The sequence below is a fragment of the Trachurus japonicus genome, chromosome 23, assembly GCF_045865225.1.
Source record: "Trachurus japonicus isolate A0001 chromosome 23, Traja_1.0".
In the NCBI taxonomy this organism is placed as follows: domain Eukaryota; kingdom Metazoa; phylum Chordata; class Actinopteri; order Carangiformes; family Carangidae; genus Trachurus; species Trachurus japonicus.
Window position 1 is genome coordinate 7437675 of NC_140929.1, and position 19398 is coordinate 7457072.

The window sequence follows — 19398 nt, forward strand, 5'->3', positions numbered from 1 at the left end:
AAAGCTGACACCACATATTTGTAACCCTCCCTCCTTCCTTCTTCTCCTTCCTCCATCTTCTTCTTCCATCCTCACCTCCTCATCCTCTCTGACTCTGTTTTTGAGGCTCAGATCAGATGAACTGTTGGGACTCCTCCGGGGGTCATTAAGTCCTTGTCACCATGGCAACAGCTGCTGTTGCCGCCGCCATCGCCATCACCGCCGCTGCTGCTGCTGCTGCTGTAATACAGGCAAATTTCCATCGCTCTGTAAACACACGCCTCCTTTTTTTTGAACTATGCCCAGTTCTCCAGAGGTGATTTGAATGAACATGAACAGCCCACTCGTCACAGAGCGACGTGTCACCATCACAGGTTCGATGCCGCTGTAAATCGGCTCCTCAACAAAACGACTCTGTGCAGGGTTTTTACATATTAACTGAGCCATGATGTTCAGGGTTTTATGATGGAGATCAGGTCCATAAAACTTTGCTGTCATGTCACAGAGTCACAGAGTGGAAGAAAGGAAACAGTTTGGTGCTTCGACAACATGAGAGTAAATTATTGAGTTTCTTCATTTTCACTGTTTAGAAAGTGGAATGACTTTTGCAAAAAGTTGAACTCAGATCAACCAGGACGCTCTGATGTGACCCTGCAGATCAGGGTCAGGTCCAGCTCGATAATCAACTCATAATTTCTGTGGGAAATTTCAATAAATTCAATCCATATCGTAAGGTCAGATCCTAAAAACGATTACATCCGAAAATTAAACACCAGGGGCCAGATTCACAAAACCTTCTTAAGTGTCATTCAGTCTTGAGAAGACAAAAGAGAAGAAGTCATATTCTCCAAAAAAGTATTTTCCCAACTTTCTTGGTATGGTATTCTTGAATTCAAAGTTGAATTCAAAGTTCAAATTTGTTCTTTACTTTTTTCTTAACTTTAAGACAACCTTGACCTGTCTTAAGATTCCTACAGTGAATAGGTCAGCCTCTAATATCACCTTTTTCAACACATTTTAGACAAGTTTAGATTAGTAGGTCATAGTTTAAGTAAATAAAATTTGTAATTAATTACACAAAGAGCCTGTTAACTGTTAATTAACTGTTAGTTAGTTAGCATGTTAAATTACTGTAAGTTGTGTACGCTATTTAAAGTGCTACTATCTCTTTTTGTACTTCTCCATGGTTAGTGAGTGACTGACAGATGGTTAAGACGCAAACTAAAATATGTAGTTTGTTGGCACGTGCAATGCAATGCAGTGATGTATTTTAAGAAGTTCATAAGTAGGAAAAATAAGAAATTCTTAAGAAATTACTGTTCTTAAGAAAATATTGAGGAATTGCACTTAAGAAACTTTCTTATGAACTTCTTAATTTTAGATCTTAAGACATTTCTTAAGAACATATTGGTGAATCCGGCCCCCCAGGTTTTCGTTGACAACCTCTCACCTTGCACTTCATCATGTCGCTGACCCTCTGCCGCATCGACTGTCCGGCTTTGGGCCTGACCAGGATGTAGAGGGCTTTGACCTCGGGACATGACCTCAGCAGCTTCTCCACCAGCACTTTCCCCATGAAGCCCGTGGCGCCCGTGATCAGGACGTTCTTGCCGGCGTAGTACTCGGGTATGGACGCCATCCTCCTGCCACTGCCACTGCCGCCGCTGCTGCCGCTGCTGCTGTCGCTGCTGCTGTCGTCCGTCAGTCTGGTCGTTCCCTCGGCTGCCTGCTCTCCCAAACCGTCGAGGTCCTGGCCTTCAGACAGATCCTGCAGAGGGAGGAGGAGGGAGGAGGAGGTGAATATGGAGGCCACAAACTTTAAATACTGCAACAGGAAGTGGCTGAAGCTCTGGATGAGGGTGAGTTTAAGTGACAGAGAGATCAAATCTGAAGAGACAGTGAAGTTACAAGAAAATGGACTGCACACAAACACACACATAAACACACAAACACAAACACACACTCTTAAAAACGTGTCCCAGCTTGTGTCTCTCTGCTCTGACCTTCACTGTGCAGATGAAACATGCGACTAATATGCAAATCACATGAATATTCAAGCAGAGATATGGGAGAGGGCAACGTTCAGGGGCAGTGTGACATCAGCATGTGTGTCTGTGTGTGTCTGTGTGTGTGTGTGGGGTGATGATAGCTGCACTACAAAAGGACATCTCAGTCTGCACACACCTCAGACTGCAACTACTGATCATTTTCATCATCAATTAACTTAATTACTTTAACAAAATGTTTTCTGAAAGTTCAAAGTTTTACATTTAAACTCTATTTTATTATCGTTGACAATAATCCTCGTGGAGTCCAGACTCGTCATTTCTGCATTTAAAAAAAACCCAACTAAATTCATCATGGCAACTGTCGCCAATTACTGTTAATTCGTTCAGTAACTTGGCTGTTGTGCGTCATTGTGCACAGCCCACACACGCACACTGTCGGAAGATGGTTTGTGAAGGAAGATGCTCCACTCTGTGACACGACACAATGCACAATAACTAATGAACCGAGTGTTTCTGTAGTTCATTAAACTGAACCCCGTTACAAATATCTAGTAATTTAAGATGATAAATGACACTTTTGAACCTTAACTTTCAGGATTTGTAAGTAAACACACACAGACAGTGAGTTTTATACATTCAAATAAATGGAATAATGTTGCTTGTTGATGTGGCCTCATATCTCTGGAGAGAAAAAACAAACAAACATCCCACACACATATTACCAAGGTGAAGCCCCACATAAACGGATGGAAGAATGAACTCTAGAAAAAAATCCCTGTATTACATGACAAACACAAATGCCCAGAGACTCTTTTCTTTACTGGACTTGTTTACCCTTCTTGAATAAGACCCTCACATTGTTATTTTCTTTTTGTTGTATTCTGTTTTGTTTTTTTCCCCCTTTGTCTTGGAAACTGGTTCAACATTTTGTATCACAAATTGTGCTTTAATTTGTAGATACTTTATTAAAAAGAAGAAAAAAAGACACACATATTTCCCCACGACCTCATAGTTCAGGATGTACAACTGAAAAATCACCATGACAACAACATCCTATCGCCTCTACACACACAACAATGTTTATCCTCCTCGCGCTGTGTCGTGGTTCCTATGGCGACGGGACTAGGTACAAACCCAACCAAAACAGGAGCCGGAAGCCAACAACAAACATTTGCACAACAATCTCAACGGCTGAGACACACACACACACACACAGGTTGGTTTACCCAAGATAAGGTGACCCAGACTCGACCTTTACGAAGGAGTATTAGGGCCAGCCCCAAGAAAAAAATCAGGCAAAAAAAAAAGAATACGGCCGAGGGAAAAAAAAATTGTGGCAAAAAAAAATCCGTAGGGGGGGAAAAAAATTGTGGCCAAAAAAAAAAGAAAAAATCCATCAGAAAAAAAATCCAATGGATTTTTTTTTTTTTTTTTTTCTTGCCTGGCTTTTTTTCTTGGCTGGCCCTAATCATACACTCACACGTCACCCATTGGTTTTGGGGATTCGTTTTTGTGACTCAAATATGAACAGCGCCATGTTGGATTTACTGGCCGAGAACCCGCCCACTGGCCTCGAAGCAGCGGTCTCCGGACCTGTCACTCAACGTTTCCGCGCCCTAATTGGCCGGAATTTTAAACCTAATAACAGTAAAACGGTAGAGTTAAAAAAAATTCACCCCCCTCAGAGTGTGTGCGGGGGTAGAAGCTATCGATTGAGACCAAAAAACGTGATGGCAACAGGCTTTGATCATGTTATTGAGGATGTAAAGTCTGCGATTTTAACATGGGGGTCTATGGAGAATCCTGCTTTCTGACACCAGCCCAGAGGAAGCCGAGGGGATTGCAGTTTTTGAACGCGGAAGTGAGCTTCACTTCTCAGACTGACAACTGCCCCCTTGGGCTGGCCCTAATACTCCTTCGTAGACCTTCCTGTCGCTCCTTCAGTGATTTTTGTTTTTGACGTGCGTCCTCCAGGGGCCGCCAGCCTCATTGTACTATGGAAGCCTAATTGGATCAATCGCTGCTCTAATGGTGGCGGTGGTGTAATGGACTGTGTGTGTCTGCTTATTTGGGCCGAGCCGATATGATAAATCAGGAGCTGTGTGTGTGTCCGCTGCTTTAAGCGGTGGCAGGCGGCCAGGCCCGACCGACCGACCGGCACAGGCCTGATACAGCAGAGAGAGACGGCTGCTGCTGCGGCTGCTGCCCCGTCACAGACCTCCACCGCTGGTTATTGCCTCAGGTACTGACCCGGGCGCCGGGGTTCATGACCCTCATCTCTGCTCGCCGACCGTCTGGAGGCAACAGTTGGTGGCTCTTCCAACGGGTGTATTTAATTTTCCTGTCGGCTGACGGAGGCTGTGCAGCTCCACAGGTCTAAATCTGGGGCATCTGTGGTCAATCAACTCAATTACACAACACATGGTCTCCACTTCCCCCTGTGTGTGGTACCTACACACACACACACACACACACACTCAGACACACACACAGCGGTGACACATCTGTCTGTGTGTGAGAGACAGAGTCAAAACAATGAAAAAAAAAGAAAGAATCACACTCTCCTCACTAAAACGAGGCTTCCTGGATGAATTCACAGACCTCTGTCCATTTTTTCAGGTTGAATCTAAAGAGTCTGCAGCTACAGTAATGACTGATTTAATTATTGATGAATGAATCCAGTTTTTTAATATTACATTAGTAGCCTAGAGAAATTTGACTCCACCTGTAAAACTACGGTGGCCCTCAGAGCTCAGTGCATGACGACCTTTAGGGAAACACATGCAAATAAAACAGCTGCAAATTCAAATTCACACAACAAACACAATGGTTGCCAGGCGACCAGGGATGCTGTGGTTAATGACAACGCATTTGTTATGATTTTTTTTTTGTTTTTACTCATATTTTGTCAAATTGATGAAGACATCTCCTAAATTTGCAGTACGTTTGTGTTTTTGCATGTTTTCTTTAGTTGCAGTGAATTGGTGGGCCAGTGTACTCAAACCAGGGACCCAACCAATATCTGATTTTTGGGGCAGATAACTGATTATTAGGCCGATATTCCTCATATTTTTAGCAATGATCCCTAAAATATGATCGACATTTTACAGTTTATTAATCAAAATGGCTCTACAGTCTAATGTGAGGTCTTTAAACGCCTCATTTCATCGGTCAACAGTCCAAAACCCTAAAGATATTAACATTTACTGTAACATTAGTCAGGAATAGCAACTCTCATGACTCTCATTCATCAAATAGATGATAAAACAGTTGTCGGGAACTTTAACTAATTGCAAAAGTTGCAGGAAATTTATTTTAAAAAGGTCTATTTCCACAATTTCCATAACAACTCTTGTTGACTGTTAAACGTTAACGTCCTAATGACCTCAGCGCTACATTCACAGCCTGTTTTATCTCTCAGGTGGTTAAAGTACTGAAAGTGATGAGTTTGGTTTTTCGTCACTGCACAATTACAGAAGAAAAAAAAGTTGCAGCCGATGTTTCCACTTGACTTTTTAACAACATTTGTGTTTCTACTACGAGCTTCTGTGGCATCGACTCATGTCTCCATGTGTGAATCACGTGAAGACAAAGAGCAAACATGAGGTTTTTGGTTATAAACCACATGTTGGTGTTTACAGCGGCGGGATGTTTCATCTTTAACGACCTGAGAGCTTTAAAACATTCATGAACATTATTGTTGTGGGTTTGAGGAGAGTAAAAAAAAAAAAAAGGACAAAGTCTGAAAGAGTCAATGTTTGACGGTCGTCATCAAATAAAACTGACAGCTCTCCGAGGCGTCATGTGACTTCAGCTGTGAGTCAGGGAGTTCTGTGTTGGGTGTGTGGGCTATAAACACACACATATGCACACACACACGCGCCCTTACACTCCCATCAATGCACATGAATGATGGGTGGTGGCTTCGTTGGGTCTCTGGGTTTCATAGACAATCAGAGGAGTGGGTGAGCGCGTCGTGGTGCATTCAGGGATACCCCGCTTGTTATGTGTAAATGAATTCATGCACTTCTTGGCAACAGTGGCACTTTTTGTGTGTGTGTTGTGTGTTGTGTGTTGTGGAGGAGCTGTGATTTGTGCACCAGCTTTGCGTTTCCTCTCTCTGGAGCCGTCGACCCAAAGACACAAGACAGAAACCAAATCCTCCTGAGCCGAACGTGGCCCAGATAACAAACTAACAATCTTGTATTTACTCGCTTTCTTTTCCATCCTGCCCTCTGTGTAATATTGAGTTAGCCTCCCTTTACACACACATACTACACACACACACGCACATGCAGCGCGAAACAGGGGCGAGTGTGTTTGATTTATTCGTCTTCAGCCTGAGTTTCATGTACAAAGTCAAGTCCTCTGAGCTTTACATCGACACCAGCGCTGACAGATTACTGTATTTTAATCCCTTTTCCTCTCGTCCTATAATTTACAGACGAGGTAATAATCTGCAGATTTCCCAGCTCCGTGTGCACACAGACACCAGAATAATAATATTATTATTATTATTTTTTTTTATAAAAAGGAGGTCAAAGTGAAGGTCGTCTGCAGCCGAGGCCTCCGACATTCCAGCTCGCTGCTTCACAGAGATTCCCCGTGGACACGAGGACGAGGGCAGAGCGGCCGAGAGTCACTACGGATTAACGCCCGACAATGGAAATGTTCCCGCAGCTGGAAAAGTGTCGGAGCGGACGCACACATCCCAGATTCAAACGCACGCATGCACGCACACACACGGACACACAAGTGCATTCTTGTGAGGTTACACAACTCCACCTCTGGCCTTTGCCTGTTACTGGTGGAGTTCGGCCTCCACTCCACACTGAGTATTACACTTACAATAAAACCTGGACTCTGCTGCAGATACTAAACTATGAGGAATTTAACGATGGAGATGAAGACTCACTATTTTATCATTTTAATAATTAATTATTAGATCAGGAAACAGTGAAGTGTCCATGAAAAATGACAGGATGCCTCAGATTCTCAGTTTACATCTTCATTATTAGAGTGGAGATTATTATAACTTGAATTTTGGAGCATTTACCTTTAAAATAAATGATTTAGAGTTAAAAATAAGCTCAATTTCTAAACTGTTGCAGATTAGAGTAAAAATTTATTTACTTTATTGTTCATTTAACTTCAGGTTTCATGTCTCACTGTAAAATAGAGTAATATTTCATTAACCCCTACACTCCCATCAATGCACATGAATGATGGGTGGTGGCGTTGTGTCTCTGGGTTTCATAGACAATCAGAGGAGTGGGTGAGCGCATCGTGGTGCATTCAGGGACACCTGCTTGTGTAAAAGAATATTTCATTAACTCTTTAAGGTCATTACCTCTTTAAACATTAAAATGTTTATTATGTCAATGTTTTGTGTCTTTTCTTCCAGCACATCATCAGCTATATGATCAAACTTTGCTGAATCAATATATTGCGTCTTTCACAGCATCAAACCAAAACTTGACTTTGTTCTCGAGCTGCAACATCTGGATTCAACCACATGATGTGATCACAGCTGCTGAAGTTCACAAAAGTTACCACTTAAAGAGTAAATACCTTTACATCAGTGCATTAGGTTGATTGTTCATGCTATTGTTCATGCTATTGATATTGATCAGTTCGTCATTAGAGGCCAAAGATCAGCTGTTACTTTGTAGTAGATCAGATCATCTACATAGAAATGATGTTGCTACAATATGACGCAATGTAAGTAAAAAGTTTAAAATGGCAAATTTATGAGGAAAAAAACCCTCTTTTAAACTTTTTTACTTGATTTTAAAGGGGGCAAAAACTGTTTTATTTCCATCACCATGGTTCACAAGCAAAGTTAAAGCAGAAGTAAGCGATCCGGTCGTTTTGGCTAATGCTGCGTTTCAGGCAGGCTTTTGAAACCGTAAATTACAGCTTCAAGTCACAACTTACGACTTTGTAGCGTTGCAGGCAACCCACTCGTGTTTTTCCGACATGTTTTACCTGTGAAAGTCACTATAACGGCCACTCGTAACTTCCGACCCGTGAACTCGTACCAGTTCACAGGTCGGAAAAACACGAGTTACGGGCTGCCTTGAACGCACCATAACAGTCCTCGTCCCTACGTCATCACATTCACGCGCATCCCTTGGCTGCACACACAGCCCTTCATGCCGTTCTCTCTCCTCATTGGATAAAAACTGTAGGATACGAGAAAAGTTTTCTCCTCGGCTCAGAGCAGAGCAGAGGGACTGGGAGACCCGTGTTTCAGTCCAAACACTCTATGTAAGTGATTGCTGTCGGAAGATATAACTATTTAAGACTTATATTAACACAAAAATATCGCTTACTTCTGCTTTAAAAGCTCCTGCTACACAATGTAAGTTGTTGCGGATGTTCAACAGGAATGTGGCTGCACCAGGTAAGTTTACAGAGGCGAATAAATGACATTTTATCCTTTTTTTCAGTTTTTTCCTCATACACCGGCTCTAGAACTCCGTCATAACACAAACATCCTGATTTCCTCCATGAGCCGTGACGTCTAAAGCTGAAGAAGCCTGGGAACAACTGAGTGAGATACAACCAAAACATTTTCGTTATGAGGAAGAGAAACTGTTTTGGCCTCAGGTTTGGCATAAACAGTAGGCCTACAGTATCCTGACGGGCATGAACGCACCATTTACAGCTCTGCTTCCTGAGGGCTGAGTTTGATTTCCTCTTATTGTTCATGTTAGAAATTTTATTTACAGTAAAAAAAAACAACAACCCTGTTTCCTAAATCCCTCCCTGTGCACTTGTGTCAATCACGTGGATCCTGGAGGACGAGCGGAGCAGCTCAGCTTCAACCTGCTCGTCTCCTCCCCACAGCAGCGTTTTTAAGGAGGCTGCGTGTTGCTCTACGACTTGAAAGGAAAAGTCAGAGCAGAGGACGAACACTGAAACCTTAAGGGACCGGCTTCTCAGATTATGATGCCGTCTTGACGAAGAGCCGCGTCACGTCCGAAGTCACTCCGGGTCACTTCAAAAATAAAAAGCAGGGAGACGCTGGAGGCGAAGAACAGCGGTTCACTGATGTCTGCTGCTCTCTGGACTTATTTCATGTTTCCTTTTCTTCTCTGACTCAAGGTTTTTCTGTGTGTTGTGTTTTATATATATTTTTTACTTCCTCTCAAAGCCTCTCTCTCTCCCCAGGAGGTCCACGCTGTTTGTTGGAGGCGGGTCGTTTTAAGCCGCAGCTCTGCGGTCCTTCTGCTGCCTCCGGCCTTTCCTCACACAACCCCTCCATTAGTGGGTCAGCTGAGTGCTGCTGGAGACACAGGCAAAAAAAAAAAAAAAATCGAGCTCTGCAGCTGCACGCTGGCTAAAGCCATTAGAAATGGACAAAAGCTGACAGAGGCAGAGAAGAGAGGGGGAGGTGGGGGGTGTGTGGGAAAAACAGAAAGCGTAAAAAGAAAAATGCTGCAGAATGAAGCCAACAATTAAAGCAGCATTAGTCAACTTCCACGCCAGTGCCAAGCAACACAAAGGAAAAAGTCAGTCCCCTTCTCTGGAAAGCACAGCGCCAGCCGTGTAAATAAAAAAACCCTGAAAAGCCGAGTGAAGTGTGCGACCACTCTGTGGCCGCCGTCTTCACGCCCTCGTGCCAACAGAGAGAAACACACACACATAAGAGGGACGAGGTTGGACTGGTGAACGAGCCAGAGACACAAAAGGTCTCAGGATCCAAGACTCAGAGAGTCGAGCAGCCAACAGGTTCAGACATTACCCACGGTTTAAGGTGCCATGAAGGCATCACGGGCTGCTTATACACACGATAATGTTTCTGCTCAAGTAGAGAGGAAATTAGCGAGTCTTTACCCAGAGGGAATGGGTGAGGGCGGGGCCACGACCCGATCATAAAGATTAGATTAATAAAAACCCATCAGCCCCTGGTAATAACTTTTTTTTTTTTTTTTTAAAAGCGCCTCATAATTGCCGGTGAAGACAGACTCACTCTGACCACTTGCCAACCAGATCCACAGTGTAACACGACCTCATTCATGAGCTCAACCTGTTGTCAACTGTTTTCAATATTACAAGGAAAAACTTTAAGGATGAAACTTGTAGCTCAGGTAACACTGATTTTATAAAAGTGTGACAACAAACTAACATAGTTAAATCTGTGGCATGAGAATAACACACCGTTGATGTGTTGTTGCTGCTGTTATTATAGTAGATATAGGACATTGCAGTTGCAAAAAGAGAACTCCAACTAATAATGTGACCTCATATCATGTCAAAAAATAAAAATATATTAAAGTGTTGATGTTATATTTGTTGGGTCTTGTATTTAAAACAACCATCCTGCATCTGGAGAACATTAATCTTACAGGCTGGTTCGTCTCTGTAGCAGCTCATTCTTCATTTAAAAACTCTACGCTGTGACACATTTGACCTTCAGAAAACAAACTGCAGCACCTGTGGTTCAGATATTGCACTTGGACATTTTGTGATTTTTCAGTTTCAGTCCTATTTAGGAGTGTAGGCCTAATCAGTAAGCAAGTTAGCGAGAAAAGCTAGTTGAAGCTCATGTTATAGTAGGCCTACTGATCATTCACACTTTCTTTTGCATATTATAGAGCATTATTATAAAATAAACTTAATATCATATTGAAATCATTTCATATTGGCCAAACTCATCTTTCTAATTCATGAATTGCGTCATGAATTAGCAAATAACAAGCTAACAGCGAGTTAGCGAGAAAGCTAACAGTTGAAGCTCATGTTAGTACAGTGGTGATCATTCACACTTTTTTTGAACATCATGCAGCATTATAATAAAATAAACTTAATATCATTTTGAAATCATTTCATATTGGCAACGCTCATCTTTTTAATTCATTAATTGTGTCATGAATTTGCAAATAACAAGCTAGTGCTACAAAACTGGACAAAAGCATTTGGTACAGGAAAGAAATGACTTTTGAAAATGTGATTATTTGTTATTGTAATAATAAAAAGAATATATAGTAAGAATTTTTTCTAGTTTAGTAAAAGTAAAAGAGGTCCCCGCCCAGATGCTCATGCTTCAACATGGCAGAGTCATAGACAGTGTGTGAATGTGTCAGAGCTGCTGCAGCTGCTCACAAAGGTTTAATGAACAGTCGACTGAGCTCCTCCCTACTGAAAGAAAAAGTTTAGTCACAGCCTGAACTCTCTCTTTCCTTTCAGTCCAAGCCTCTTTCCATGATGACGAATCAGTTAAACATCTTTCCCATCATCCTTCAGCTCCACTCCCCCGCTGCAGCAGCAGCAGCACTTGAGGTGGCGGCACTGCCCCTCAAACAAACCCACGTAATTGCCCAGAAAAAAGAAAAAAAAAGAAAAGAGAGAGGGCCCTTATCCAAGAAGCATTAGCAGTGTTAAAAAAAAGAAGAAAAACAAGCAGATCTTCTGTTTCTCTTCTTTTTTTTCTGAGGCAGCAAAAGGCTAATCTAATAAGAATTAATTATCTCGGCCGTGGGCTTCAAGGATTAAAGCTGCATCTCTTTGATTTCATTTTTTCTTACACAATAAAAAGAAAAACAACAAAAGACAGTTTCAAGTCCACGCATGAAGGTCATTGCTCAACATCAGTGTGTGTGTGTGTGTGTGTGTGTGTGTGTGTGTGTGTGTGTGTGTGATCTGATGATGGAGGGACTCTGTAATTACAGCAGCGTCTCTGAGTCACGGAGCCGCTCGGTGTCACTTTACACCTGGACCAGACCCAGACGGCGCTCATTGTGCTCCGGAGCGCTGAGCCACGGGGCCGAGAGGTCACGACCCTGAACCGCATGGTCACGGTGAGATGACTCACAACAACAACAACAACAACAACAACAAGCACGACAACAAGAAGCATGACACCACCACATTGTCACTGCCTTTGTACAATGATGCAACAACTAGAGCTGCACAATCAATCCAAATCTAAGTGATATGTTCAAGTGCACTACTAAAAACATATACATTTTTACCAGCAACTATCCTTTTAAAAACACATTCTTGGTTGAAAACAAAGAAAAAAGTTAAAGTATAATTTCCTGTTTAACGACAAATGACGTCGATAAATTAAATGTAGTTTGGAAAAGCCGATGGGGAGAAGCAGGCAGAGCTCTTAGCACGTCGGATGCAATTACTCTGCAGTTCCTCCATGAACGAACATTATACAAGTAGTTCCGACCAAGCAATCTGATTGGTCGACAAGACATTTAGAACATGCTCAAATCAGCATGACAGCATGCCTAACTTACTTGTGAAAATAAATCACAAACTAAATCATCCTCCTGTAGAGTGCTCTTTTCAGATGCCAAACTCAAATTTTTGAACAATTACCATTTTTTGGAGCTGAATATTTCGTTGGATAAAACGGAAGATACCTCTGTATGTTTCTTTCTCTCTCTCTTTGCGACTTTTGGGCTTTTAAATAATCTGTAATAATAATAATAATAATAATAATAATAATCGAAATGTTTGGCTTTCCCCATCAGCTGTGTCGGCGACGCGGTAAATTATTGATTTAGTTCGGTTTCGAAAGTCCAAGACCGTGATAAAACATTAACGTCAGCTCAGAGTTCATCATCTGGGACTAGAAAATCCTTTCTGTTGCTAGGTCGTTACTAAGGGTCAGACTATTTGCTGTAGAGGTAAACTAGGTTCCATTACACTACTGACGTGACTGATTGTGTTTCAGGTATTAGTCGGACCCCATGTATTCCCATGGAAACGGGAAGCACGCTCGCAAAAACCTTTCAAATTTGAGAGCAAATTGTCCATCAAAATGAATAGCCTATATTTTGATGATACATTTTATTTCTGTTGGTAATAGTTGTATAATCGCAAGCGCCTCGGTCCTGACCGCATCACTGTCGTGCTCAAATGACGTTAAAGCGCACCCTCGAGGGTAATATCGCTTAATTTGATTGGAGCTGAAGCAGAAGAGTGGGAGTGGGGGAGTCATTAAGGAGTGGGAGAGGGGGGTTGTTTTGGATGCACAATCTGAAAACTCATCTGCTTTATGAGGCCGACAGGACGTTTTATTTGATTCATCATCGGAAAAGTTTGAGTTCATGCGTCTTATAAACTGAATGGACTTGTGGGAAATTATGTTAAAATGCAAAACCGACCCTCGAGGTGCATGAATGTTTTTCTCATGTAGAGATTTACTGACCGTCTGCACAGTGTTTCAGTATAACGTTCATGCCCTATATAACTCTTACAGCGGAGCAGATGGAGCAGCACGCACCAGAGATCGACCGTCACAACCTTATGTTATATCTCACTGCAGATCAGAAGCTGCAAAATAAAAACTCAAATCATATTGTAGATCACATTTTAGTGTGAAGGGCCATTTTTATTTTCCATTTTCACTTTAAAAACCAACCCATTTTCTTCCACGGTCTTGTACGGTGGTATAAGTTATACCAAACACAAACGCGTCCCTTCATGTCTTGAGAGGAACATGATTTGTTGTGCAGGGCCTCTCCATAGCAACACGACAGTTACAATGCCAAACAATGTTGTGATATTTTATCTTTCTCATTCGTTTCCATTTCATATTGACACTTGGCTGGACTGCGATTGATTGTGCCGCCTCAAACACACTGCAAGTGCAAACAAAAAGAGACAATAAGTTGTGCTTAACGTATAAATACTGTCATTTTTATTCCCACAATGCAATGCATTTCCGGTTGCAGACATGTAAATCAACATTACGCAACATCCAGGCTGGTTAGTGACAGTCCAGACTCTCAGTATCTCACTGACTGTGGAGTAAAGTATGAAGCTTTACTGTAGTGGGAGGAGGAGGGGGAGAAGGGGGAGGGGAGGGAGTGAATGAGGGAGTGTTTTTGGACACAGCGTTGGATTTGTTTGATTTTCTCTCCACATGCTCTTGTGATGTGATGTGATGTGCGGGTCGGCTCGTCTCATTGGACATAATATACCCACACACAGTCCACAGCTGCACAGACAGAAAACCCAATGCAGCCATTATCACAGCAGCTTCACAGATCCAGACCACGACGACGACGAGGAGGAGGAGCAGCGACCAAGGGGGCGTACAGGCCTTAATTAAACCGACACTTTCAACCCCCGTTATCACCGGGAGGAAGAGGAGGAGGAGGAGGAAGAGGAGGAAGAGGAGGAGGACCGGGGCTCTGGCCACAGCCGTCCTGTCACTTATCCTGCAGCCTCATTTTCCTAATGTGGAAACAGGGACGGATCCAGAGCTCAGCGAGGCTCAGAGGGGGCGACTCCTCCCCTGACATCATCTTTATATTCACTGTTTATCATCGAGTTAATGATCCAAAGCAAATTCATTCAAAAAAACTAACAATATTAGCTGTTCGGGTATGCAACAATACTTTTTTTTCCTGATGTTTTTCTATAAGAAATACTTTACTTTTACCCAATAAAAAAAAGTTTGGAAAAAAAAAACTAACAATATAGAGATTAATTTAATATCCTCACATATACTGTATACAGACCATCTTCCACTACAACATCAATTCATAGCACTAGTATAGCATTCGTCTAACTGTTTCTGTTGTTTTTTGTCTTTGTATGTTTCTGTTGTTTTACACTTGTCTTGTATTTGCATCACTTATAATTTTTTTTTTTTATCAATTTCATCTTTTTGTCAAGTAGATCCTGATCCCCGTTTCAAAACATGTGTTTTTCCACTGTTACATATAAACATAAGCATACTGTAAACAGCTGTTTATTTAGTGTAAGTTTAACTGATTAATGTACAGCACTGTTTGCACTAGTGTCGCATTTGTCTTTGTTTATTTGTCTTGTCTAACTGTTTAATATGTTGTTTTTTGTCTTTGTATGTTTTCACTTGTCTTGTATTTGCGTCACTTAATAAAAAAAAAAGGAAGTGTTGTAACTTTAAAAAAAGAGAAAGTTGAAGAGTTGAGATGGGAGTATTTTTGCAATTTCATCTTTTTGTCAAGTATATTCTGATCCCTGTTTAAAAACGAATGTGTTTTTCCACTGTTACATATAAACATGTGTAGGTTTAACTGATTAATTAGTATTTACTAGCCTATTTATGCTTTACAACATCGTTAAATAATGAAACTAGAATTTCGCTTCAACTTGCGTAACCCCTCGTCCCTGAGCTTCTGTGGTTACCATAGTAACACAGTTATCTTCTTCAGACACCAGGTGGGACGACAACGTGGCAGCGTGAGCTAATGACAGCGAGGAGATCAACATCTCAACATGTGGTTCAACAGGTTTTTCTTAAGTGTCTGATCTGATCAAACCACAGTCGATTACGTCTGTGGCAGCGCGACTCATTAAGACTCAGATAGAGGAAGCAGCTGGAGCTAACATCAGCACAGTCACGTTTCCATTAGAAGGGGAAGACGTCCTGGTGGGAAGACATTAACGTCCTGGTGGGAAGACATTAGAGATGAGCTGGTGTTTGTTTCACACATCGCAAAAGATTCAAGAAAACTTCATTGTCATTTCAGATATTTACAAGCACACAGTGTGATGAAACAGTTTCTGCAGAACCATGATGCTAAAAACAAAAAACGGAAATGACGCAGCTGAAAAGTCTGAATCCAACAACATGTTGACCACAAATCGAAGTGGATGCAAAGTGCTTGTACATCTTGCTTTTTTTTTTTTACAGTGCGGTTTTGCATCAAATCAAATTCCTTTTACCGTCTACTCCCAGCAGCCCTGAAGTAGCAGCAGCATTTCCAACCGTAGCTATGTGTTGTAAAAAGCAACAAATGGCTGAAAATCTTGAGAAAACGGATTCAAACAGATTACACACTTTTTTATTTCAGTCATTCCAGCTGAAGAACAACAGAAAACCAGCTGAGACGATAAAACCTGCAATTATTCCTTTTTTTATTCACGGTAGGCTACGTCACATTTTAGCCGTCGCTTCCCATCTCTCTATCTGAAGACTAACTGGTATGAATGGACACAGATAAGCGGGCCAGCAAGTTCATTTTAATCACCATGATGTAACTTTACACTGTTATAATTAATGACTCGTCCATGTTTGAGAGCAGCAGTTCGCCGGCGTGTAAACCGATACGTGTGACCAAGTGATTTAATCAGGCATCCGCTGCATAGATGGATTACACCGAACGCACAAGAGCCATGTCGCACTTTGCACACACGCAAACTCAAGAGCTTCTACCTGAGTTTCCTGCAGCCCTGGTTTATAATTAATGACAGAGCTGTTCGAGTATCCTAAACCAATCCGTCCCTCCATCCGTCCCTTCCTCCCCTCCCTGCGGTTATTTGGATTAGAGCCGAGGCAGAAAACACCACAACACCACTCGTGGGTTTGAACACAAGAGGCATGAACATCCACAGATTATTTCAGATTTATGCTGCTAGTGGACAGATTAGGATACAGTAATGCAACAGGATTTAACACTATACCATCATAATCTTTTTATCTTTGGTGACAGCAACACAAGGGGAACACCCTCCTCCTGAAATAACAACCCACACACACACACAGACAGCAACGAACACACACACAAACTCACTGTCATATGTTCCAGATTTTTATCACAACTCGACAGGAATGAGCAAACACACTTCTCTCTGGAGGAGATGAGCAGTCTGTAAAAACATGCAAACACGACTGAGCAGTTGATTTCTGTGAATGGAGGATAAATACGCTGCAGCCAGAAGGACTGTCAGGTTGTTGTTGATGTGTGAGTGTTTGTGTTTGCGTGTTTGTGTGTGTGTGTTTCAGGGAAAAAGAGGAAGCAATCGGCTTTGGCTATCTGCTCGGTACAAGACCATGAGGGGGGAGATTAGGAGAAAGGCTGCTCTCTTCCTGGGACTGCAGTGAGGATGCATGTGGTCTTTGGAGGAGCCACTTACACAGAGATTGGTGTGGTCCAAAATAGCAACTTATGTGCACTTGAGATTTTTCCTCAATAAATGTGGAATCTCTCTAGGATTCAAGATGCTTTAAAGGTGCCATATTGGATAATAAAAAATAATTTTAAAAAGGTGGATTTCCATGTGTAGTGTGATTATAAAGCAGCTCTAGCTTCTATACTGTGAAAGTATCAAAGCCTTGGTTCACAGAGAAATGCACACAGTCTGTATTCAGAAAACGAGCCATTAGGACTTCCTGTGACTTTGTGATGTCACAACAAAGCCCCGCCCACCTGGACCCAAACAGCCATCCAACATTTTGCAGGATTTGGTTTCTCTTGAGTGTTTTATTCTGAAATCCGCTCTATTTTAATAATTGGATCACTCAGAAAACAGTCAGCCAATCAGAAGAGAGAGCCTGAGAGAGGAAATAGAAAACTACACTGAGATGGTTTTTTTGTTCATTAAACCTTAAATATATCTTCTTATGGATCAGCACTTCAAAATAAAACACGGGTAAAATTTAAATTACAGGGCCCTCGAGCTTCATTTGAGCAGATCGGGTACAATAAGGAAGAAAAAAAAAGTTGATTCATGACATCACATCCTCTGTGTGGCATATCTTAATTCTGATCAAGCTTCCTGCCACAGTTACCACAGCAAGCTGCATTATGGGTCATGTGAGAATGAAAAGCTTGAATGAAAAACAACGCTGCAGCAGAACATTTGATTCTTGGCTTTAATGACTTTAGCAATTAACTATCAATCAACTATCACTGAGTTCACTCATCAGTGTTTTATCCCTATCCTTCCTTCCAAAACCAGAAGCAAAAAAGTAAAAAGGCTTTTATTTTGGCAGCAGAATAAATACATGCGGAGAATCAGAGGCCTTGCAGTCAAAAACAACTTGCTAAAGGTCTTTATTAAATAGCAGATAAATGGAGCTATTTACTCCCTTTGATCTGTTTGCATTCTCCCTATAATAAACTGCCTGATGGCTGACTTCAAAGCCGTCTTGGGAGGGGCCGCCTTTATCTCCCCTGCACCCGGCCGGTCCTGTGCTGCATTGTGTGTCGCCTGTGACTGACGAGGGATACACAATCACAATAAGCTGCTGCTCTCTATCTCGTCTCTGAAACACCCTGTTAGACATTCACGCTCATGCAGGTCTGGAGGGAAAATAAAATAAAAAGACTGACGTATATGAGGAAGCTATGCAAAAGGCCTTGGCTGCCGGCCACGCTGTCGTACTCGTCCTCGTCTATACATCGGAGGCTGGGCGTCCGTCCAAAAAAAAAACAGTCCCACACACTCACCACGAACACAAAGAAATTCAAAATATTAATAAAACAGCATTTATCAAAGTAAGACAACATGGTATATTTATATATGGAGTATATTTCGATGGATATAGGATATGTGTTATTATAATGTATATTCGGTAGAATGAATGTATATACAAGTATGATGTGTGATGTGTAATGATGTATACATATATGATATGTAGAAATGTGGGTAATCGGATTAGTATGTGAACAATTAATATAACGAAGAACGAATGAAGCACAGTTAAGAAATGTAAACACTTATTCTGTTTTTGTTTTGTTAGGTTAAGCATATCGCTCACTTGTTTTTTTTTTGTTTTAAATTTTTATAATGTTTATGTTTTGTGTTTTCAACTGTATATTTGATACTGTTGGACCCCAGGAAGAATAGCTGTGGCGTTGCTGCAGCTAATGGGGATCTTAATAAACAAATAAACAAATAAACATGGACAACGAGGTTGGGCCACCCAGCCGCAGACATGGATGTCTTTTCCTAGACAAACATCAATCCCAATTACCCCCAAAGGCTTCTTCCTCTTCTTTATCTTCTTGCACAAACTTTAAAGATGTCGCAGCGTGCCTGAGGACTGAGGAGGGTTGGTCTGAGAGGAAAAACGATTCACTCTTACAGTAACCGAGCAGCGTGTGACAGCCTGAGGCGAGCGGCGCCTGTCAGTCCAGTCAATCAGCCCCGTCGCCTCAAAGACGAACAAGACTGTCAAGGGGAGCCGGAGGAGGTCGGCCTGGTTTGACAGGACGGCGCTTATACAAACAGTTGAAACAAGGCCAGCTCCGATAGAGAGGAACATGGTGATCAAGCGAACTAACTATTGATGTCTTATTTATAATAAAATATCTCTGGGTATTAGCTGCTTTTATCATCCTGGACAGGAACAGCAATGCTCTCCTCAAACACAAGTAGGCGTGATGAGGAAGGCATCACTTTCAAAATAGTCCTACGGAGCTGCCCCTCCCTTCAAGTTAAACAGCTTCTTCTCGACTCACCCTGCTGGTTTACACACTAGAAGAGGAATGTCTTTTACCATCTAATTATCCTGTTTCAGCTGAAAGTGTGTCTTTAAAGAGTAATAAACACACCCATGGGCCTTTAAGGCTCAAATATTGGACCTGCCATGAGTTTTTCCAGCTTTGTTGTGTGTTTTCTGATCCAGACTCTGAGGTGGTCTCAACAAGTGACTCGCAATTACAGT

General features: G+C 41.9%; 1 protein-coding gene across 1 annotated transcript in view; it reads right to left on the reverse strand.

The window, feature by feature from the left end:
* LOC146962455 (fatty acyl-CoA reductase 1) overlaps nucleotides 1-19398 on the reverse strand; it is a 61737-nt gene that overhangs the window by 34872 nt on the left and 7467 nt on the right. Inside the window, exon 2 of the mRNA XM_085769117.1 lies at nucleotides 1430-1747. Within this exon, the coding sequence (XP_085625243.1) occupies nucleotides 1430-1747 (318 nt within the window). The remainder of the gene's footprint in view (nucleotides 1-1429; nucleotides 1748-19398) is intronic.